The following is a 25044-nucleotide window of genomic DNA, read 5'->3' as shown; positions in this document are numbered from 1 at the left end:
CATGACTACACTCCTGAAACATTCATATGTTTATTTCTAATTATTTTGGATACATTTTCAGCATGTCCAGATTGTTTATCTTGTAGTAAACTTATAAAGAGACACATCAGATCTTTATTATTCTAAATTATCTGCATAATGGATATTATCCATGTAAATGAATTATTAATTACAACCCTGATATTTTATTTCAGAATTAATTTTTAATGGTATATAGTTCCGTTTTCGGTCACTCAGTCACTCTCGATTTTGAAGCCAGCAAGCAAGCCCTTTATATTTATATATTTTGATGAATGGGCACAAGTCTCCCAGAATGAGACAAACGTCTTTCAATACTTTTGTATGAATATTATTTAAAATTACTGTGAACCAAACAGGGTATTAAATTAGAGATACACGCCACTGACAGTAAAAGAAATGTGTGGTTGGTTCATCACTCCAAAGTTCAATAAAATTTCAGTTATCTATGAAAACAGTTTGCTTTATGTATTTGCATCTCATTTAATGGGTTTGTCTGAAGTAACTAAATATGGCTAATGTATTCAAATCTTTGATTCTTGGAGCCCCAGCTTCTGGGAAAGGAACTATTTCTGGCAGGATAATAAAAAATTTCAATTTGGAACATATATCTAGTGGAGATAAGCTGAGGCAGAACATTCAAAACAAAACCGGTGAGAACCTTTTTATTGTTAATCTTTTTGAAAGTACCTGGTATGTGTGATATTAACCTCAATTCAATTTCTTTATTGAAAATTTTGATGTAGAATTTGAATCTGAAAAATCTCCACTAACTTGTTTACTATTCAATTTTTGACGGTCGACAGTGCCACATGCGAGAATTGCTATATTTTAGTTTTCATTCAGTGTCTATACTCCCGTTTTACGTGAACAAAATTAAATTTCAGTCAACCTTAGATAAACAGGTGTTACACTAATGCGGAATGATTTGAGAGTATGTGTTTCAAAGAAATGTGAATGAGTAATTCCAGGTGAAGAAATATGCAATACTTTTCTGAGAAATTTTTTTAGTTTATTTTGGAATCAAGTTCGAAATATCAAAAGAAACAAGTTCTTTTTTAAGAGTTATTTTTTTTATTTACTATATCAAATAATTTTGTTTTTTTTTATTTATGCTATGGGTGTTTTTCTGCAAATTTTCTGTCTCAATTCGAAATTAATATAGAGATTTTCTGTGAATATCGAATTTAATTATAGATTCAGTTTTCAAAATAGTACATCAAATGATATATTCCAAGCAACCTCTTACATTGATCCTGTCCGAAAAATAAATGATATGATATCGCTGAATATTTATTATGGAATTATTCTTATTTTCATTTCTAGCCATTGGCGTTGAAGCCGAGAAATACATAAAAGATGGCAAACTGGTGCCGGACGACATTATGATAAAATTCATCACATCCGAACTGAAAAAATTGCCCAATCAAATGTGGCTGCTAGATGGTAAGTGACAATCATTCGAAACAACATAGATACAGTTTGTTAAATCTAGGAAGAAAATTGAGAATTCTCATAACCTACGCATTCTCCGACAGTAAACATTAGGGAGAAAGAGAATGGAAACTAGCGCTTGTCAAGAAGGACAATCTCCGTCAAATAATAGAATCAATTGATCCATTATTAATTAATTCATTTATTTTTCCAAAACTCTTACATAGACAATACATCAGTAACATCGCAAGTTTGTAACAGTAGTGACAGCGGTGGGATGAAGAAACGTTTAGGCAAGAAGGCGGCGGGCACAGAGTACAACGGAGAAGATGCTGTGTGATTATTCCAACGCTAGCCCAAAAACTGACAAGGAAAGGTCCATTATTTATGAGCAATAGGGAAAATGTTTGGTCTGTCGTTTCCAGTTGACAGTGTTTCTCAAAGTGTTCTCAAATACTCACCCGTGGCCCACCTTTACTGGGGCGCCGTGAGTCACATAACTACTTTTTGTAGTCTTCACGTTCGGGACACCGCGAAAACCTTCAAAAAACATAAGGGAGCCGTGAATCCGGAAAGTTTGAGTGACACTGAATTAACACAATGGAGAAAATCAGACGGCTTGAGTATGATATATATTTTCCACCTTTTGGTGATCACCTAGTCAGTTTTAGCGAGGAGAAAGAAAGCAAAATATTGGAATAGTGCGATAAATACGAAGTGCGAGATTTAAGAGTTCTGTTCAAAAAATAAGGTGAATGTTCAAATTTCGCGGGCTACGTAAATTCCATTAGCGACATTTCATATTGATACACTCATCTCTAGCATATGTTCACAGCTTCAGTTCTTCAGCATGTTCAGTTTGTTGGTGAGAAACATAAAATTAGAAGTATTTTGCGTGTATGGCGATTTCATTCTATATAAATGGAATGGATCAAAGGATTTGCATCAGATTTTGTGTGAAAAATAGAAGCAATTGCTCAAAAATACTTGAAATCTTGACAGTGGTACACGGTTATTGTTCTCTAAGTCTGAAAAATATTTACAAGTGGTACAAGATTTTCACCGAAGGTCGAGAAGATGTAAATGATGATGCTCGCTTCGGATACCCAGCACATCAACAACCGATGAAAATGTTGGGGAAGTGAAGAAAATTTTCATGGAGAATCAACGAGTCACTATTGATAATACTTATAATAATATCAATATATTTCAGAGAATGGTTTACATTCCATTAAGAAAACATCAAACATAAAATGAAACAACGTTACACAATTCCTACGTAAAGGTTTATAACTTATTTAGATACCTACTTCTGAAGTGAATAAGGTTCTAACTTGAACAAAGCTCTTCGACACCTGTTTTGATTTTTTTTCAGTCTCTCTAACATTTTAAGTCTCTTTGGTAATTTATTGAACAACCTTATAGACGCATAGGGTGGATGCCTCTCTGACACTGTCAATTTGTGAATCGGAAAAGATATATTCATATTGCGCTTGGGATAATTATGACTTGGTCTAGCTTCTGAAAATCTAATATTATTTTTGAATAGGTATACTACATTCTCATAGATATAGATCGCATATACCGTCAAGATATTATTTGCCTTGTAGATTCCCCGGCATGACTGATGAAAGTTCAGTTTAAAAGTAACTCTCATAATTCTTTTTTTAATAAGGAATATATCAGAGGTACTACTGCAGCTTCCCCAGAATATTATACCAAATATGAGTAAAGATTCAAAATTCGCAGAATATATAATTTTTAGTGATTTTTCATGGAGGTAGGAGCCAACTAACAATCTCCGTTCTTATAGATGGGTGTTATCAAAGCATCTTTCAATTGTTCGGGAAAGATTCCATGTTCAAAATAGTTATAATTATATGGCAAATAATACTTGCAACGTTATCTATACATTTCATCTTATTAGAGAAGTTGCTGAGGATATCAGCATATCGGTTGGCTCATGTCATGTTATTTTTTCGGAAATTTTGGGTATGAAGCGTGTAGCAGCGAATTTCGTTTCAAAACTGCTGGAATGTTACCTATTTTACCATTCAAATCAACGCCCAAATATCCCAATGAAAGAGCCTAGGTGAGCCAAGACAAAAATGCATGCCAAGGTCGATCCAATGTCAAGGTTTTGTTCACTATTTTCTTCGATAATCGTAGCGTAGTGCATCAGGAGTTTTTGTCACATGGTCGTACGGTCAATAAGTAGTATTATCTTGAAGTTGTGCGCCGCTTAAGAGATGCAATACGAAAAAAACGTCTTGTATTGTGGAAAAAAAAATCATGGCTGCTGTATTACGATAATGCACCAACTCACTCGTCATTGCTTGTTCGTAATTTTTTGCCAACGTATTCACCAGATTTGCCCCCCGCAACTTTTTTCTGTTCCCAATATAGAAAAGACCCATGAAAGGACGGCGTTTTGCAAAGATTGAGAGGTATGAACCGAATCGCTGAGACCTCAAGGTGCAGATCAGAACTCCTTCGGAAATTGGAAAAAAAGCAGGCACAAGTGTGTTATATCGGGGAAAAACTACTTTGAAGGGGACAAAATAGAAATTGACGGATAAATAAGCATTTTTTGAGAAAAATTATAATGGAACTTATATTTTGAACAGACCTCGTATATTGATTTTTTATCCGTCATGAAATCGTTATTGATGAAAATCTTTTTTTAATTTCTGGGAGTCATTATTTTCAACTCTCATTCCATCAAATTGAAACCACGAAACAATATATATTTTTGATAACATGAATAAAATGATTATTCACTTTTTTTCTACTTTTATAAACTCTGGTCTCTTCTATTCACCAGGTTTTCCAAGGACTATTTCTCAAGCCGAAGCACTATGGAAAGTGGAGAAACTGGACTTAGCAATAAATTTGGTTGTGCCATTTCAAGTTATCATCGACAGGGTGAAGGGAAGGTGGGTACATTTACCAAGTGGTCGAGTATACAATGAAGGATTCAATTCGCCAAAGGAAAAGGTAAGTAGAGATGTGTAGAACAAGGTTAACAAGAACAAAAACTTGCTCACAATTTGAATAAAATAAAATATGGAGCCTATGAAGGTTGCTGAAGTTTCGTCTTCAACTGAAGCAACTGAAGCAGATAAAGTCATAGCCCTCACATACCAACAAGTCATACTCACTTTAGTCTTCCATGCTAGCTTGTCTTCATGGTCATTGCTTCGTCGTTTTGTTCAAGCGTCCATAGTAAGTTTGCAGTGAGTCTACCAGCTTTCCATTTTCTCTAATAATTTTTCTTCAGCGGTATTTTGTGAAACTGAAGTTTTCTATTCAGGCATGCTTCCTTATTTCTTGATTCACTAGTTTTATTCTTTGTTTTTCAGCGTTGTTTACCAGTAGCCCACTCCTGATGTTTGTAAGATCGTTATTGTCTTGAAGACTGTCTGTAGTTGTAATCTAGCACAGCAAAATAATAATAAGAGACACCACGAGCATTCTGGAATAGTCAATAACGAAGGCATTATTGTTGCAGGTCGACGACATGTGTACTTGATGGAAAATACTCAGTCTTTTAGCAAAGATATCGTTCAAACCATTTTTTTTTGAAAATAGTGAAGGATATTTTGACTTTTTTAATATTCAAGTTATGCCAAGCCTAACAACGCCATCCAGTTAGGTTTCTCCATAATAACTTCCTAAAAGGCTCTGTAGTGTATGACTTGTTTTAAAAACCACCTTCATACCTAGTTCCTTGAAAATCTTTCCAAAGTTATTCGTCTATTGGTGGTATGGAAGTGAGATATATTCGTCTTGGTTTTCATCATTTTTAGAAGTCGAGATCTTGAGAAAACGTTACTAGCTGCTATTTTCTGTATTCTACGTTTTTCGGTTGTGAGAGGAAAAGTCAAAAGACGATTCATTAGAAAATTCAGCCCAGTACGTTCGTGCTGGGTTTGTGATGTGAACTGTCAAGAATAAACCTTTACGTGCTTGTTTCTTTTCTAAATAAATCGTATTCTAGCCCTCCATAGAATGCGATGTATTTCAACTTCAGTAACTCGAAAATATCTTCCCGTAACCAATTTTTTGTGTGATTACTAAACAATACCAAATATAGTGTGGAAGTGATTGAAGTTCCTGAATCAAAAATATTTACTTCCCACCAAGAGCAGAGAATTTCTTTTCAAACATTTGATAAGTTGAGAATTTCATAATCTGTGGAATATCTTAAAAAAATCTATGGATGTCTCACATCTTTGATTACGTAATTGATTGGGATTTTTTCAGGGCAAAGACGATGTCACTGGTGAACCCTTAGTCCAGAGAGAAGATGACAAACCTGAAGTTGTACTGAAACGTTTAGAACTTTATGAGCGGATGACGAAACCTGTGATAGAGTTCTACAAGGACAAAAAAATTCTGAGAGATTTCCACGGAGAAACGTCCGACGAGATATGGCCGAAAGTTTTAGATTGCTTGGTGACCTATCTACCGCTGCATATAACTTCTGAGAAACAGAGATAATAAATATATAAAAGCGTTTGTTATTGTTCACATGAATACTTATTACATGTATATTTCGAAAGGAAGGTCAAGTTTGTTGTTTTGTTCATATGGTGACACCTTTTTTTTATTTCTATTCACCATCATCTTCCTCTTCAAAATCTCCTTCAGAAATATTCCTTCCAACTCTCCAAATAATATAAACTGCAATCTTTATTATAAACTGATCATATTATCACCGAAACCATCGTTAGGATTTTGACATGTTCTTATAATATGAAGAAAATACAAGTTTTTAGTTGAATTCGAAATATTTCACACAATTTCATTACTTCAAAAATAATGAACAAAATTCATGCTTCGCTTAATTATGTATCGATATGCTAATGAATGGCAATTACGGCACTTTCTGGAGTAATCTAATCTCTATGTAACTGCTTCGTCACTGTTTGTTTGACGGTGGTTGATAATGTTTCGTGGTGCATTTCATTAGTTCGGACTTCCATTGTCTAATATGATATAAATTTATTTGAAATCCCTGAAAGAATGTATAAAAAATTAAAAAGATTAGCTGAAAAATAACAATTATATCAAGCAAAACACCTGAAAAAGAAATTCAACCAATAATACGTGAAAATCAAAAATTATGAACAAGAAATGAAAATTGAAAGATTCCAAGCCAAGTTACTTTACGAAGTTTCGATTGTTAGTATCCACGATCTTCTTCCGGTGATAAATGGATCTGACTATTTATATGTCATTCGAGTGCTTTCACCTATCCCCCTTCCCTCTTTCCGCTTCATCCGCTTCAGCGGGAGCTAAGCGTTTGGCGGGAGTTGGTGGTGTTCCGCTTGATTATAGGTTTCCATATGTTGCGTATCTTTACGCTAGCTTGGGTAAACGCATTGTTGGACAACATATATGCGGCTTCTTTGAATTTTCTTCTAAACCAGTGTTCCTCCTTGTGTATGATTTCAGCTTGAAACCACTGATGTTATATTGATGAGTCCAAATATGCTCTGCTATTCCTGATTTGCTGGTTTCTTCTCGCTGTGTGTGTTTCTTGTTCTCGGCAATGCGAACTTTCAATAGCCTTTTAGTTTCACCGTGTATTATTCTCCGCACTCGCAGGGTATTCGGTAAATGCAATTCTTGGAATCGTATTCCGCGAGAACATATAGATACTTTATTTGAATGACGTATCGGGAGTTAATTCTGCTTTCATTGTTGAGTATTTTCAGAAAACACCTATAAACGGTACATCTTAAAAATCTGTTTGGAATCTGTTTTTCCGGTAACCAGCTGTCGCACCCCTCAGTAGTCGAAACTTGTGTGAGCAAAGGACTAACGAGGTCTTATCTTTTAACGTGTGATTTCTAACACGGGTTGGAACAGTCGATTATACTAACACCAAAATTCTCCATTTCGAACCAGATTCAAATAAAAGTCAATTTATGGAGATGGCTTCAATAAAAATTAAAAAAAAAAAACAAAAAGTCAGACATCGACAACCTCGGCAAAATTTATTCATTTTTACAAAAAAAAAACTGAATACTTCCTGTAATATTAAAACAATAAAACAAAAAGAATTATTTCACATTGTTCAATGTCAAAAAGTTTTGTGTGTATGTATTTAAAATATGTTATTCCGTTAACGAGCTGTCGCACCCCTTTGAACCACAGCTCCCGAAAGTCGAAACTTGTGCGAGCTGAGAACTAACGAGGTCTTACCTTTTGATGTGTGATTCCTAACAGTGTTTGGACGATAGCAAGTGAAAATAAATCGTTCAGCCTGGGGCTTGAACAACCGACTAACACGGCGGTCGATTTAATTGAGTGAATAAATCATCCACTTCGAACCGTTTGGTTTGGAATTGAATGACAGTTTTCCTCATTCACAGTATACTAGCTGATTGAACATGATGTCATGTTCTCTTTTCCATTCAGAGTTATACTTGCTGTCTACTTCAGTTTTCTTTTTGTTTCGTTGGTTTATCATTAGAATTTTGGCATTGTCTCAATTCATATCCTATCGAAATGTGCTCTTTTAATTTGGATTTTCCTATGTCTTAGTATTTATATTATTTTTATATTTTTTCATTTGATGGGTATTGAATTTTCACCAGTATCAGTCTGATCACACACACATGGAATACTGTATACACAAGTTTTTGATTGTTGGTCTCATTTGACGGTTTTATAGGAGTTGATGAAAATTATCAATAACAGGAGATATTTCATACTAAATATAACTTATCAACATCCAGTGTAATGTGTACGAGGAAAATTTCTATTCAATTTCGAAAGATATATTTCAGTATTTTCTATGAGGATTTTGATAATCAATCTGCTCCTGTCTTCGAAAATGATTAGAATTTGAGTTTATACACAGTTTTTCCTTGACTGATTTTTTCTATTTCCCAACTTTTTCAACAGATTGCTGAAAATAATCAGCGGAAAGAAAAAATATTGAGACACTTCTTCATTTCTGAAGACGAAAGTAGATTTCAGCCTCCGAAGATGACTATTCTATAATTTCCCAGCTTTTTTAAAGGCAAAAGTTTTGAAAACGTAATTTCGTAAGGTCGATAAAAACAGATTTTTCTGCACAGAAAAATTACAGAAAAGATTTCAATTTATGGGATACTCACGGATTTTCGCGATTTTTTCTGAGATGATACTACGTGATGGTTCAGAACACTTTTTATTTTTTGTCGGACTCAATTAGTTTTCGAGGTATAGCCCATCAAAGTTTGTATGATGTCATATTTTCCATTTTTCAAGGAATAAACGATTGCAAATCACATATTTTTTTATTCAATACCTATTTTTCCATATCATCGCACTTTTTTCTATCCTTTTCCATTTACTTATTGCTAAGTTTCTTGAAATTATATTGAAATTCCACAATTTGTCACATGCTAACTCAACTTAACTTAATCTAACTCAGTCTAACCTCACTTTAGAATTTCAAAAAACTGAGTATCCTCAACATCTAACCTGACCTCCGAATTCCAAATGGAACGTATTTTCGAATAGTGGAACTTCTGCAATTTATAAAAAGTGATTTGTGTGCTCCTGACAAATTATGGAATTTCATTCTAATTTCAAGAAACTCGGCAATAAGTGATTGAAAAGGGATAGAAAAAGGTGCGATGATATAGAAAAAGTTGTGTTGAATAAAAAAATATGTGAATTGCAATCGTTTATTGCTTAAAAAAAATTAAAATATGACGTCATACAAACTTTGACAGGCTATATCTCGAAAACTAATTGACTACGACAAAAAATAAAAAGTGTTCTGAATTCCTACCATCACGTAGTATCACCCCAGGAAAAATCGCGAAAATCCGTGAGTATCCCATAAAGTATAATTTAGCCAAATTACATTCATTCAGTATAATCAGAAGATACTCAATTCATTTATATTGTGCCCAGATCTCAGGTTTCACAAAATCTGTAATGGATTTGAATGAAAAGTTGACGGTGATGAAATAAACACATACATCTGTCCATTTGTCATATGCAATCGATTTATTCAAGATTGGTATCCATTTAGCGATTTTTTAAATAAATAGCAGCTCTAAGTTTTTTGTTTCCATTGTACATGTTTCACCGGAAATTTCGAAAATTGTGGGCACGCCACTGCCCTTGTTAATAGAAACTCATATGGCGACAATATTTGTCGAATAGATAAAGAAAAATTAGTTCCTTTTGTTGACTTCCAAGCCAAAGTAATTTGAGGCCAACAATTTTGCATTTAACCCATTTTCGTGTTCAAAACAATAATGGCGCTTGTTCTGAAAAAGCTATATCAGGGATATTTTTGGTTATCTCGTGATTTAGCAGGTAAGTTTGAAATTCAATACAGAAATCAAACCTAAAACGATCGAAACAAACTAAATACTTATTATCTTGTAGGTACACACTCCGATTTGCATTTGCAAGAAGTATCTGTATATGATTCATTAGTTTTTTTATATCTTCAGAATCTTATTTGAATATTCATGATAGTACAAATGATGAAAAAATTCAAAGCATCATAAATGAAAATCAATTCATCACGGAGCGTAGGCTTTCATAGCCCGTGTCTAACAAGTTGTTCGATGTTTCCGGGTTTATTAGCTGTGGTCGACAAGTTTTCATACTTTACTTTTCGTCTACTACTGTGGTAGATATCATCAAGGGCGATGCAGCAACGGTCGAAGTGTAGCAACGTGTATTCGTCAGGAGAACGAAAGATTCATAACTTGAATTGTTTGCTACGTTATAAAGATTCATGACACCTTTTCTTGACAGGTGTATGATAAATTAACTGTTCACTTTCCATGGATGTAGTAGGGCTTTCACTCAACTGAGCGACGGGGCCCAGCTGAAAATGGTGCCGATGCGTTTGTATTTATAATGGAACTAGGTTTCGGATAGCAGACTGCTCCTATTTTCATTTCATTATCATACACAGGTTTTCCCCTCTCCACATATAAAATATAATACAGATAAATACTTATACTGAGTATAAACTGAAAATGAACAATTTGGCAGTTAGGTTAGGTCAGGTCCAAAGTGAATTGGTCTATTTGACCCTCCACCACAATCCGAAAGGGTTTAATGTATCTTAGAACTATTCACACTCGACCAAATAAATCCAGCTTTTCAACGAAGCCGATTTGTTTGTGTAGTGAGTGTTCTTTCAGGTCAGAAGGTATGAGTATGGCCTAACTCCAAAAGTCTGATTTAGTTTCCAGCGGGGCAAGTACAAAGTATGTGCTCTGCTGTTTCATAATTCTCCAAACAGAGGCGAAACACACCGTTTTCCGAGAGTCCGAGACTTTGCATATGACGATTCAAAAGACAGGACCTGTAAGAAGGACTGTTAGACATCGTAGTTGAGCCCTATGTTAGTCTAATAATAACTATTTGGTATTGAGCGCGAAAGGGTGAATAAACGCCTCGAAGTGAGCTAATCCTGGAAGATTGTGCCAGAAGTCCATTCATCTTCTTGCCATCTAGGTGTACACTCTTTGTTTGGCAAAGCCTAAAGCGATGCCAATGACAGGTTCTGGTCTGATGAAGCTGCTTGTAGTACCAGACCAATATGGCCAAGAATCCATACCAGAGGAAATCTGTTAAGTCTTCCTATCGAGAAGATTTATTTTTGGCAATTTGCTACCAATTCAGACGTTGCTCGTTATGAGTAAAGAGCTTCCAACACCGCTTGACTGTCCGAGAATATTTTTACCGACTTGTGAATGAGGTTGGATTCTTCCAATCTCTCCGCACACAATTCAATATCGTGAATTTCCGCTTGGAATACAGTCGCATAGGTTCCTAGGCAGGTTGATATCTCTGTTTCTGATCTATCTGTGAACCAACAACTATCTGCTCTTAATATTTCCTTCTCCCAGAGAATCTAGTCCTCTCTACTCGAAAACAGTACTTTATAAGGCAGTTCGTAGTTGACCGTTGGAGACATGAAGTCGGAGGTCATTTCCAGAATGCTGTGACTTCCAATGTCAACCAACAGTTTGTTCCACTCTGCATTAAATTGATTTGTGCAATTGGCAATGTGCACAAGTCCATATGCAGTCCATCCATCCTCTCTCTCCAGAAAAATGTGGAGAGGAGGTAGATCTAGGAGGATATCTATGGCCGCTGATGGTGTGGTACTAATGGCAATACTAATAGCCGGACTCTGAAAGCCAGAGAGCTTCGCCTGGGCTGTTTTCTGTAAAGTCTTTAGCCACCAGGCAATTGCACCATAAGTGATCATTGGTCTGACAATCATTACATAAATCCATTGGATTTGTTTGAGACCTTAACGTCAAGTTCAACCACAAATCCTTCGGCATGTCCATAGGGACAGTCTAGCTTTGTGTAAAACTTTTTCCAAGTGAGCGTTCCAGGTGAGGACAATGCAAAGATATTTCACCTCCATTACAAATGGAATGAACTCGCCATTGAGGGAAAGTGGCGTTAGATCGTCCTATTTTCTTCTGGTGAAGGGGCAATACTACAGTAATAGACAAGACCTGATGTTTGTTCAGTGAATTCCAAATCTGTATTGCAAAATTCATTACCTAATCTAACAAAACGTACTTGATTGTTCCGACCCTTCTTCAATTATTGGGAGAGTCATGTCCATATCTTGTTGATGTTTGCGCTCTCATCCTTATGGTTGAGATTATTCTCATGTTCATGTATTTTATTGGCCTCTTTAAATGGCCTCGCACATGACATTGCCCTCTGGTTTCATACCGTCCGAAGGCAATGTCATGGCTGCCCTCTGAGAGAGCGTGTACTGCGGCAACTCCTTTTATGCTCAGTCGAGCGTGTTTTGAAGCTTACTTTCGTGATTCCACAACTACACGGTATTTGGTATACTCCTGCAACACCAAATCGATCCCTGGGGTATTTTGCTGTCCTGAGACTATTCTCTATCGTTCTTGTGGGCTTCAAAATTGCTCTAATACCATTTTTGCGAAGATACTTCCAATTCTGTCCATCACACTGCTTATATAGTTTACTCCAGTGTCACCATGGAGTGTTTTTGTATAGATCTTATGGCTCGATTGATTTCGGCCTCGTTATATTCGATAACCACATACATTCTTCAGATGATACATTTTCTCTTGTAGCCGGATCACAGATACGTTTTGCTTTCTTTATCAGAGTCTCAATAACCCCTCTCTTCCCCGTGGCATGTTTTGCAAAGGCTTTTGGGAAAAGCCGCCTCTGCAAAACATGCCACCGTGAACCATCCTACCCAAGTTAAGGTGTAAGGAATCGTGCCGACAGCTGAATGGCCACAGGGTGATATGCGGTCATGAACGATCCCCTTGAAGAACTGGGCGAAACCTCATTGTAATCAGCCTACCTCTGGTAATGCAAGGCTCTGCCACGAGTAGCAAGGCTACTCGTGGGAACACACATGAATGAAACAAAGACAAAAACAACAAAAACAAAAACCAATATCGAGTCTGAACAGAACAGCTCATCTCAATCTAAGGCGGTGGCTGGGGATGAATAGAAATGTCCACTCCAATCTACCGCTTGGAATGAGGCTAGACATAGCAGATCACCTCGTGATGTAATACAAAGGTCAATACGAAAGCGCATTTGTGGGAGATAGAGAGCGAAGGGGGCAGGAGTGGCAGCAACTATAAGTGCACCCTTTTCCTCTCCCACTCCACCTTCAACAGTAAGGGCATTTCCTGCGGCGAGTGCCAAGAGCTCCGCCTTGAATAAAGACAAGGAACCGGCCCCTGCAGAAAAGCTCTCTCACTTGTGCACCTCCACGGAGGGAACCCCAAGAAGGTTGAAGAAGCTGTGTAACGACAGTAATGTCGCGGCACCTTTCAAAACCTTCGCAGAGGCCACCATGAGACACCTCAAGGTTGCCAATGAGAGTTTGTGTTCGGCAAGTCTTGGCCTACAGCTGCCAATATAAAGGAGATGTCTCTTAGTGACCTGTCCACCTTCCTGGAAAGGACAGGATGCACGATGGTCTAGGAGGACAACTCCTCGGGAGGATGTACAATGGGTCACATGTGGCCTAAGTGCTGTGGGTCTTCACCCTCCCTCCCTACTCTACAGATACAAATAACCCCTCTCTTCTCACAATATCGTTCCCAACATCATTTACACCCTGTGAAATTGTAACATTCAAGAATATTAGTGGTATATAATATTCGGTCGGTAGTCGGCAGCCAAGCGGTTCGGCGTGGGTGCTTTGTTCACTCACTCGAATTGACTGCCGTGTTGGTCGGTGGTTCAAGCCCTAGTCTGAACGATCGACCTTCACTTGCTACCGTCCAACCCGTGTTAGGAATCACACGTTAAAAGGTAAGACCTCGTTAATCCTTAGCTCGCACAAGTTTCGACTTCTGAGGGTTGTCGTTCGTAGGGGTGCGACAGCTGGTTAACGGAAAAACAGATTTTTTTAAACAGATATGCTTTTCGATCAATTTCGATACCTCCATCGTTTTTAGTAAAAACTCAGTCTGACTTGACTGTGCTATTCATATTTCATCTTTCTTAAGAATTCATCCGGGCTACTATCTACCAACTCCAACACATGAGGCTGGGAGGAGTTTTTTGTCACTTTTTTTTTGGCGTACAAACATGAATCGGCTTTGCTGATGTGTTGAAAATATTATTGAAGCGCTCATTACGACTTGCAAGGCCTTGTTACACGCAGCGTAAGCTTGCTTTAGTTCACACACTGTACCGTCGTATCCATTCGGCTCTTGCGTATGACTTTCGCGTAATTCCTTCAAAATTACTATACAAAAGCGCCATAGAATCATCAATTCAGAAAAATCGCTTGTTGCAGTAATCGAAACAGATAGAACTAATATGTTAGCAATTAAATAGACTATTCGATGTTCCGATATATAGAATGTTGTATAAATGTTTCAGTTTATGTATCAATTGATATTGGTATTCCAATGAAAGGTTTCAATACTAAGGATTTATACCATCGAAGCTGATATGAATTCATTTGCCATTTGGAAAAATCAGCATCTAGTTGAAAATGAAAGTATCAACCGGAAATATAACATATCCTGTACGAGTGACTATCAACAATGTTGTTCATTAAACATGGACAGTAGAGTGCTTCGTTCGATTTTAATAAATTCTCAGGAAACCACCAGAACACATTTGATCGAACGAAAAAATGGTTTTGTTGGATGTCAAACCGACGTTTCCCTCAAGTTTGAACTTTTCCTGAATGGCCAAAAGAAAACTATGCACTCAATTTGTTAGAGGTAAACATTGATAAGTGTCAAACCATTACGATCGCTAAAATCATAAGTCCAATATTCTTTGAATATACATTGAATGATGTAGCTCTTGAAAGAGAAACATTTATTCGCGATCTGAGAGTTGAATTTGATAGAGAAATTAATTTCAATCTTCAAGTAACAGATATTGTGGCAAAAAGTCTCAAAATGCAAAGTTTTGTGTTGAGAATTTCTACTGATTTGTCAGTAAAACAAAAAATATTTTTTATTGTGCTTTCGTAAGAACCATTCTTGAATATTGTTCGGTTATATGAGACCCATACTATAATGTAAATATCGATTTGATTGAGACTGCCCAAGAGAAATTCTTGAGGAATTGTGCTTTTCACTTTGGTATTCAACAAAATGAATATGAGTACAGTCAACTCTTAACCAAGTTGAATATAAAATCATTGGGAGATAGGAGAATTCCTATGAACTTGAGTTTTCTCTTCAAAATCATAAATAGTAAGATAAACTGCCCAGAACTACTTCAACTAATAGGTAACTTTTCATATCAAACAGAAAGATGCGAGAAATCCAGACTTTTTTCATATGAATTGGTTCCATACCAATTATGCTTTGAACAGTCTGATGCCCCGTATTTTGAAGCTGGGAAATCGATATCACAATAACTCAGATCTATTTAAGAAGGCTATAGCCTTTTCAAAGTTTTTCTTTACCTTACTATTTTGTAAGTACCAGATATCTCACATCTTTTTTCTTGTTAGTACCAGAATTGTTTTATCTTTTAGTAATATTTTTTTTCTAGATATTTTTTGTTTTTTTTTTGGTACCTTGGAAGCTGTCTGACTTGTCCATTTAGTCCAAGTCTTCAAAAAACACTGCAGCCTCTTGGGCTTATTGCGTTTATTCTCCCATCTTCTCATGACACCCATTCAATCAGTCTCGTTCCCTGTACTAGTTTGTACAGGTTCCTTGTTGGATGTTCGTCATATTCTTCTGGACGTAATTTCGTACGTCTATATATTGCCTGCCTCCTGTGATTCAGTGCCTCACATTCGCATAAGATGTGTAGAGCTGTTTCTATCCTTTCGTTGCATAATCTGCAGCTGAGGTCTCCGTTGAACAGCCACATTTTATTCAGATGTCCTCTCAGCGGGCAATGACCGGTTAGTAACTCTGTAATTATTCTTAGTCGATCCACACTATATTGAAATAGTTTTTCAGTTCTTTTCTCGCACGGTTCCCTAATGGAGGTTCTACTGTGTTTGTTGCCAGGTAATTTTGTCCTGTACTCTGTGTGCTTCTTATTGATCCATGTCCTAATCTGGTTTCGTACCAATGATTTTGGTACCCCCAGAGCTGGTTCAAGACCGTGTCTAGAGCATTCATCAGCTTTATCATTACCTGTGATTCCTGAATGCCCTGGCACCCAGTACAAAGTTAATTTGTTCCTGTTTGCAAGTTCATTCAATTCTTCATGGCATTTCCAGACCAGTTTTGATGTCACCTTCGGGTTTGTCAGAGCCCCTAGTGCGCTCTTGCTGTCTGTTAAAATATTGATCCGCTCAGTTCTTTGAGGTTTTAATTCAATTAGCCTTGCACACTGCAAGATAGCATACACTTTCGCCTGAAAGACGGATGTGTATAGTCCTAGCGGATAACTAAAGTTCAAATTTCTATCTGCTCGGTATATTCCAGCTCCCGTTTCATGTTTGGTCTTCGATCTATCTGTATACCAGGTGTTTTTTCCAAACAAATTTTTGGGGCGACTCTTGGTCTTCCACTCTTTACGGCTGTAATTCGGTGGGTTTTTCAGTCTGAATTGGCCCATCCTGGCCTTCGACATTATCACAAAGTATAAAGGAGGTAGATTCAGAAGTGTCTCCAATGCAGCTGTTGGGGTAGTTCTCATTGCTCCCGTCATTCCCAAACATGCAAGTCTTTGCACCTTTCCTAGTTTGTTGATGGTTTTAGCTGGTTTTAGCCCCCATGTTTTTCCATAGGTGAGTCTGGCGAGCATCAGTGCTACCACCGCTTTCCTCTTTATCTTGTCCAAGTGTTCGTTCCAGGTCAGTTTGGAATCTAGAATTACTCCCAGATATTTAACCTTCCCCGACACTTGTATCTCTTGACCTCGAAGTTTCAGAGGTCCGAGACCCTCCGTTTTAGTCTTCTTGGTGAATACTTCTATGGTCGATTTGGATGGCCCTTCTTCTTCGGTCCATTTTATTATAATATTCAGGGCCTGCTGCATGTATCCCTTCACTACATTACTGTATTTACCCTGAACTAAGATGACTAAGTCGTCTGCATAGCGCATGCTTTATACCCATTGTGATCCAGGAGACATAATAGCCCATCCATCCATAACAAGGTTCCATAACGGAGGGGATATAACCCCCCTTGAGGACAGCCCCTTGCTACCCGTGCCACGACTGTTTCCCCTATAATGGTTGTATATACCAATCTTTTCCTAAGCATGCAGTCCATCCACCTTCAGCTTGTCTTGTCGATCCCTCTTCTCGTCGACGCCTGGAAGATTGATTCTGACGACATAAGGATTTATCAATATTTTGTTTTTCACACTTTGCTAAATGGTTTGTAAAATTGTGAACTGTAATGTAGACATCAGACATGAGCATTCAAAAATAATTTGTTGTTCCTCACACTTTGTTAAATGTGTTTTTATAAATTGGTTCTGCCGTTGAATAAATAAATAAATAATTCGCAGTCATGCTATATGCAACCTCGAGAAATATTTCATTAGTGGAATTCACCATTCATGCCACTTCTGTAATCAATATAACTGTTTTAGTGTCAGCCTGTTTCATATATTTTTCAGTTAACTTTCTTTTTCAGATCCCAGGAGCGATGATTTCATTATCTCTTCACCTCTGGCAGCGGTGGCATTAGTATTTTCATATGTATACGCAGTTAAATTCTTAGGACCGGAGTTAATGAGGAATAGAAAACCCTTCAATCTCAAAATACTTCTGATTTTATACAACGTACTGCAAATAGTAGCCAATTTTTACCTCATGTATGAGGTACGTGAACTAATTTCCACATCAATTCACTGCGAAACCTTCCAAACATTTTGATAGAGGATTTTATATAGGTTCCACCTGGGTACCAATTATATAAAGATAATGCAATTCGTATCATATTTTCGGAAAGTGAATACAGAATATGGTGGAAATTTTGACGAATACTATGAAAATTTGCACAAAAAAATTGTATAACTACCCACATAGCAATAGATATTCCAGGTATATTTCATGAATATACATTTAAGGATATTGTATTATGCTATGAATATTCCATGAATATATATATCTTCTGGAGAATATTCCCTGGAAGTGTTCCTGGCGAACCTTTGATATATTTTAAGAATATTCCTTGGGAATATTCTTGGAATATCTTATAATATTCTTAGAATATGTAAGGTATATTCTATTAGGAATATTCCAGGAATAGAACCCGAGGAATATTCATAAAATATTCAGGACATTCTTAGTTTATTGTAGGAATATACAATAGGGAAACACCATAGAATATTCTTTAAATATATTTTATGAATATTCTAGGAATATTTGGAATATTCCAAGAATGTGACGAGTAAACGCTATTAGGCATGTAGGTATATATTGCATTTTGATGCAAGATTCACACAAGTAATAAAACACATAATATTATATTTTAAAAACAATATATATTTTAAAAACAATATACACTGAAATATTTGACGTTTTAACCAATATTGAAAATAAAAAATCTAATTTAAAATATTTATTCACTGAATAGAATATTCCTGAATAATGTCATATTACAAAGATTAGAAATGTATTCAAATTAGGATGTTCCTACTCTCAAACAAATGTATACTAAAAAATATACTAAAATAACAACTCTGTGAATTCATCAGCACTAATTAAAAAACAATAAATATATCATTTCATTGAAAAAGAAAAAATGTATTACATCAAGAAATATGTTAGGTTAGGTTTCTCACTTGAAAAAATAAACCCACAAATGAAGTATTTAAAATTAGTGGTATGATGGGTTCTTCAATGAATTTCACTTACTTAAAGTTATCCAAACTTTGCTCACCAGAATAGTTTTCCTTATATTTGTCCAACAATGCATCAGCCAGTGTTTCAATAGTAATACCTGGAACAAAATGTACATTAACGTTCATTATCACTATTTGAAAGTGGCACAATAAAACTGGATTAAAAATCAAATAGATATTTTTCGCCTAGGTTACTCATGAACATTTACAACATTTTATGACTTGGAGAGCAACTTGCATTGTCTTGTTGAAAAGTACTCATTACGTTTTCAATTCCTTGGCGCACCTGCCTGTACCAGGTACCACTCTGTTTCCTTTTGGGCAAATTGATACTATCTTGAAAACGAGTGATGAAAATTATGAAAACAAATGATACAAAAGAATGTGTCATTCACTTATTTTTCTCTATTGAAGATACACAACTGAAATCACTCTAGTTCAAACATGTACTCAGTCAAACCAACAAATCCCACACATCAACTCTCCTCGTACCTAAAATGAGGTATAGTAGGTTAATCACCATGACTTTACTATCGATACTATTGCATTTTACTTACTTTTCTTAAAGACTGAATATATGCAACTCTCCTGTTTGAAGATCCAAAATCAAACTATTCGCTGTACTGCAAATTGGACAACCCCAAATTATAAATGGTACACTGAACGTGACAGAATTATACCTCGATAATAACACCAACACACCATGCATTACACACGCGAACCTGCCACGTCAACCGCCATGTTGAATCAAATGTCGAATTTAACGCAAATGTACCAAGCATTAAGGGATAGCCGCTTTCGCAGAGCTTATTCGACTGTCGCGCGCTACACTTCAATTGACCAATGAGAAACGTTTACTCCAATTCTTCACTTCCCCATTTCTCTGTTTCCAGGATTTTTCGCTTTGTAATTAAATAATTTCAAATACAAAAAGACAAATAGGATGAGAATTAACCAATTTATTGATGCAATTGGTTCATTTATTGGCCCATTCAAATTTTTCTGTCGTTTCCAACAGTTGCTGTTGGAGCAATTCATCCAGAATCTTCGCGTTGAGTTCAAAAACTGGTTAACACTATCAGGGTTATATACATTAGGTTATGCATTCGATTAAGATCTTCAAATATTTTTGTTTTTAATGATATTGAATTATTTGAATACGTTATTATAAGATAATTCAAAATTCCATTGTATAGAATATTCCAAAATATACCGTGGGGATATATTCTAAGAATATACCATATGGTATATTCGATCGACAATATTCTTAGAATATTCAAGGGAGAATAATCCATTTATAGACATTCTATACACATTCTTTCGGGAATAATCCTGCCATATTCATTCAAGCATATTCTATGAATATTCTAAAGGCATGTATATATTCCAAGAATATTCTATGAATATTTGAAATATATACGTTCGTTTTATGATATACAGGGAATATTCCATGAATATCTGGTGCTGTGTGGGTATATACATGTCTAATTTGACAGGGGATGAGAGTATTTTTAGAAGTGATTAATGTTTTGGGAAAGAGGAGTTTTGACTTCATACTCTTCCATTTCCATACAAAAAATGTGGGACCTTTCCAAATGAAGAAATAAAGAAAGCAATTATTATAAACTCTTTGCAAAGAAGTGTAGATCATGCGAAGAATCAACACTCAACAACTAGTTTCACATCCAACATTGAACTACTCGAAAGAAAAAATATTTTCGAAACAACTACGTTTATATGGAATAAATTATACAAAAATAGCTATGTATGACATGAGTGTTGAAAGTAAGGTTTTATTCTGTGAAACGAACAAAATAAAACTCACTTTAAACACAAATATAATATAAAGTTTTTTGTACAACTAATGTTTTCATAATGAAATAGATAAATTTAATATTTCTATAAAAACACATTTCAACATGTCTTGTCAGTTAAATATTTTCATGTTATCACATTTGCTATTAAGTGGTTGTGTCAGGTGACGCTCGTTAAAAATGTTGTTAATACAAGCAAATATTTCAAGGTAATAGCATTCTTAAAGCGGAAAAATGAAACTTATAGGCCAAAAAAATCAAAAACTCTTACGTTTGAATAAGTCCAGAGGTTTATAAATGAGTCGCCAGATGAAAAATATTTGCCGATAAAAGTTGCTACTATTTTCGGAATATATGGAGCCTGCCAGCGTAAAGAGCTGTACCATTTATTGATAGGAGACATTAAATTAACAAATAATTCATTTATTGTTCAAATTCCAAATACATAAACGAAAATAGTTCGTCTTCTTGCATTGTTGTAAAAAACATTGACTATTTTAATAAATACCTTGCATTACGCCTTTCTCTTATCAATCATCAATGTTTATTCTGAAACATTCAAATTATAAGTGCAGTGCCAACCCAGTTGGTGTGAACATGTTTGGGAAAATGCCCTCTACCATTGCTGAGTTTCTGAACCTCCCGGAACCGAAGGAAAATACAGGTCACTGTTTCAGAAGGTCTTCTGCCTCTTTGCTGGCAGAATCAAGAGCAAATATAACGGATATTAAGAAGCACGGAGAATGGATGTCTACAATAGTAGTTGAGGGCTACATCGATCAACCTATTTCTTATAAAAAGGCTATTGTTGAAAGAATAATCCCAACAACTAGCTCCAGCGTTACAGCATCGTCCACTTCACTTCAAGAATTGAATGTTAATGCCCATGAAATTGTCATTTCAGATAGTTCAAATATATTACAAGGTTCTTCAACATCGCAAGGTATTAATATCAGCAGTTGTTGTAATTGTACTTTTCAAATTATTGTTCATAAATAATATTAATAATGTATTTAATGAATATAATACATTTGTAAAAAAATCATGTTAAAAATATTTTCAACGCACTACTTTGTAAATATCATCTTTTAATACTCTTGAAAACCATTAAAATGACACTTTCAATGAGAGTTGTACAATAAAAATTTTCCTATTCAGTTTGTTCTCCAAAAATTCGTTATGGAATTGAATCAGACATCATCCACAGTATTGCAACACAATATAATATATGAAAGGTGAAATTTTACTAACATATAACACTGATATCCCCAATGGCGGACATCGATGTTTCGAAATATGATACTTGCTTCATTGCTGTTTTAGCACCAATCTGGATAATATTACAAGATGAAGCACTAAATTTATTCATAACATCATAACTTTATGTCACGATTGAGTTGAATCTACTCATGTTATCGATGACAGTACGTGATGGCATCTTGTTTAAATTGAAATGGGCATATCTTTAGGTGAGAATAATTTTTAGGAAAGGAAAGTTTCAAAAAAGTTGAAAATTATTTTCAGTTGAGTATTACTAATCGTTCGATTCGAATAAAATAATTTGAAGGTTTTGCAGTAGTTTTTAATTCAAAACACACTTGAAGTATTTTCGAATGTTTTCAAAACGTTTTTTCTCTGACAGTTACGAATTCAGTTTTTGATAGCTCACCCTGTATTCCACAGACTACGATACTGATAATATGAAACTCTATATAATTACAGGGTGCATGTTCCTATAAGAAAATCGGGTGGTCTTGTGTTCCTGTTGACTACTCTCGAAGTTCTGTCGCAATGGCAGAATTGGGATCGGTTCGTAAATTCTTTTGGTTGAAAATGTTCGATTGGATAGATACGGTAAGGACAGTTCACGTCAATATTTTAAGAAAAAAGTAAAACGAAAAGTACACTATATTCCCACTTTCTTTCAGTTTGAACTCAACTGCCCTTGATCACAATTTACATTTGATTTCATTCTTTTCTTCAGATATTGAAAAGTTGAAATATCTATGAAAATTCGTCGTAAATCCGCCTAGTAATAGTCCTATGACATTTAGGTCAGCACATATTTGCCACTTCTACGTATTATAACTTATTGCATTTAGAATAAGTGACATACTTTCGTATGTTTCCTTCATGGCAACTGAATGTGCTAGATGAATAGGGGGTTTTTTGTTACCATTATGGAGCATAACGGCTTTCAAACTTGTTTTAGACGAATCTATAAATAAACGCCATTCGTCCGGATAACACACCATTTGGATTTACACACATTTTATCCTGCATAGTAAAAAACGAGGATAGCTCATGGTTACGGTTCCCAAATATTGTAACTTTGGTTTTAGTTGATTCCGTTGTTGAAATATAGACCCCAGTAGTTCTCTTTGGAGAAGTGGAGGTCTCGAACTATGTCATTTAATTCAGGTTGTTCGATCAAATGGGGTGTTCTTCTTTTACTCTCGGGAAAATAAGGACCGTCTTTTTCTGGAACATCATACAGGCAAAGCAGATTCGAATACTGGACAAAGCCGCTGTGTTGCCAGATTGCAAACAATTTCCTCCATTTAGGAGAAAAGCAAATTTGGAATGTCGTGTTCATTAAATTTTCATGAAAAAAATCATAACACAAAAATCTTACGTGTTAGGACATTTTTAATATCATTTTCGCATTCAACAAAGAACTGCCTCTAGTATTACAATCGTAAACTGGCTGTAAACTAGTGTATCAGCAAATAATACAGGTTGACGGTGGTAAGTTGAAAAAATAGAAGTGCATTCGTTCAAATCCATATGACATCATATCTTTTCAAAACTTGCTTGGGTATCCTGCTGTGCCATAATTTGAATTTTTCTACTTGTACCCTTAATACTAATCAATAACTACAATTGTTTTTCAGATATTTTTTGTTCTCCGTAAAAGCAATCGTCAAATTACCTTTTTGCATGTTTATCATCATGCAGGAATGGTATTACTGGGATGGATAGCTTTGAAATACCTTGGCGGAGGACACTCACTATTCGTTGTGTTACTCAATCTTCCTGTTCATGGTGTGATGTTCACTTATTATTTGCTGACTACGATCGACAGCAAGTGGAAGCAAAACATTTCAGTGAAACGGTTTTTAACTCAGATTCAAATGGTGAGTTCAAATGATTTATGACACTGCATTGAATTTATGATGGAATTACTTTAGTGATCGTGCTCAATTGCGTATTTGGAGTAGATCAGGGGTCAACTCTTGGCCCATCACTATCCACGATGTATATTCTTGATTCTGGCATAAATATAAGTTCATAACCATAACCATAAAACATAACTATCCATCAGTATGCTGATGACACACAAACTCACTTTAGCTAGGATATCAAACGAAAACAGATCGCTCGAACAGCAGCATTTTCTAAATTGATCAAAATATCTTCGGTGGATCCCTTATAGGATTAAGGTTGCAATTTTGTTATGTGCTGTCAATAAGTGAATTGATTGAAACAAAAAAGACAGTTTTCAATAACTTCTCTATAAATTACTAAATATCCACTTTTATTATTTCAGGTCCAGTTTCTAGGTTTTATATTCATTTATGGACGGATATTATTTCAGTCAAATTGCCCATACCCAAAATTCTTATGTTCTTTATTCGTTGTCCAGAATATGTTCATGTTCATTCTTTTTGGAGATTTTTACCGAAAAACGTATACAGTGAAACCAAAACATCAGGAGAAACTAAAACAAAATTGAGGTATGGCATGCATTCAGTTTGAAATGCCGAGTTAAATTATATTTATGATATTTCAGTGAGAAGTTTGAAGACAGAAATTCCAGTTTCAGAAGCAGCCAGTATTATACATATTGGAGAAATAGAAGCAAAATATTTTGATATATTTGTAAAATGTGATGATTCGTTATTAAATCAACTGATGAAAATGCCTTTTCATTTCATCATCAGAAGAGTGTTCAATTTCATTATTTTGCGTCATTATGGATGGGAAAAGGTACTAACCTCCGGTTAGGGTAACCTCACTTTGACGAAATGAGTTTTATAGACCTGAGAATCTTATCTTTCCACTGAGGTCATAAATGAGATGTCATAAACTGTTCATATTTCTATACTTTCGTTGAATGCCTCAGCTTTTTTTCTTTTCCTATCAATCTTCTCAGAAACATGTACTGATAATATATTTTCATCTTCGATGCATGTTTCAAAAACAAAAGTAATTGATGGCCTTCGCTTCACCCCAGAAGCAGTACCAGTGAATATAGTAAATAGAAAACAGTAGCATCCATAGTAGACCCCTCAGACACAATCAGGTAGAAGAAATAATCATATGATACCCTGCGATTGGAATAAGTAATATTTAGTAATATCTTTCAATTTCACGAAGTCTTCACTGGTCATGAGAGGATGACCACAGGGAGGGGTCTTATCACCCCTTCTCTGGAACATAGTTCTGGATACCCTAATTAATCACCTTAACA

At 35.6% G+C, this 25044-nt stretch overlaps 2 protein-coding genes across 3 annotated transcripts; both read left to right on the top strand.

The window, feature by feature from the left end:
• The first annotated feature begins 329 nt into the window (after window positions 1-329).
• Ak3 (Adenylate kinase 3) lies at window positions 330-6020 on the top strand. Its single transcript, XM_023158424.2, has 4 exons — window positions 330-671; window positions 1345-1464; window positions 4277-4449; window positions 5719-6020. The coding sequence occupies exons 1-4, from the start codon at window positions 530-532 to the stop codon at window positions 5953-5955; spliced, it is 672 nt and encodes a 223-aa protein (XP_023014192.2). The 5' UTR covers window positions 330-529; the 3' UTR covers window positions 5956-6020.
• A 3603-nt stretch (window positions 6021-9623) lies between these two features.
• Window positions 9624-24492, top strand: LOC111503965 (very long chain fatty acid elongase AAEL008004). Of its 2 annotated transcripts, XM_023158418.2 has the most exons (6): window positions 9624-9783; window positions 17544-17731; window positions 22293-22424; window positions 23465-23707; window positions 24121-24307; window positions 24364-24492. In XM_023158418.2, exons 1-5 carry the CDS (start codon window positions 9723-9725, stop codon window positions 24304-24306), a joined length of 810 nt encoding a protein of 269 aa, XP_023014186.2. In that variant the 5' UTR covers window positions 9624-9722; the 3' UTR covers window position 24307; window positions 24364-24492. The 2 variants fall into 2 exon arrangements, with proteins under 2 accessions (XP_023014186.2, XP_023014187.2); XM_023158419.2 differs by lacking the exon at window positions 22293-22424.
• Window positions 24493-25044: the final 552 nt, after the last annotated feature.

This window comes from Leptinotarsa decemlineata, unplaced genomic scaffold (genome assembly GCF_025532065.1).
Source record: "Leptinotarsa decemlineata unplaced genomic scaffold, Ldec_3_MD MMD2_tig00026328_RagTag_RagTag, whole genome shotgun sequence".
Lineage (NCBI taxonomy): Eukaryota > Metazoa > Arthropoda > Insecta > Coleoptera > Chrysomelidae > Leptinotarsa > Leptinotarsa decemlineata.
This window is presented reverse-complemented; position numbering and strand designations above follow the sequence as displayed.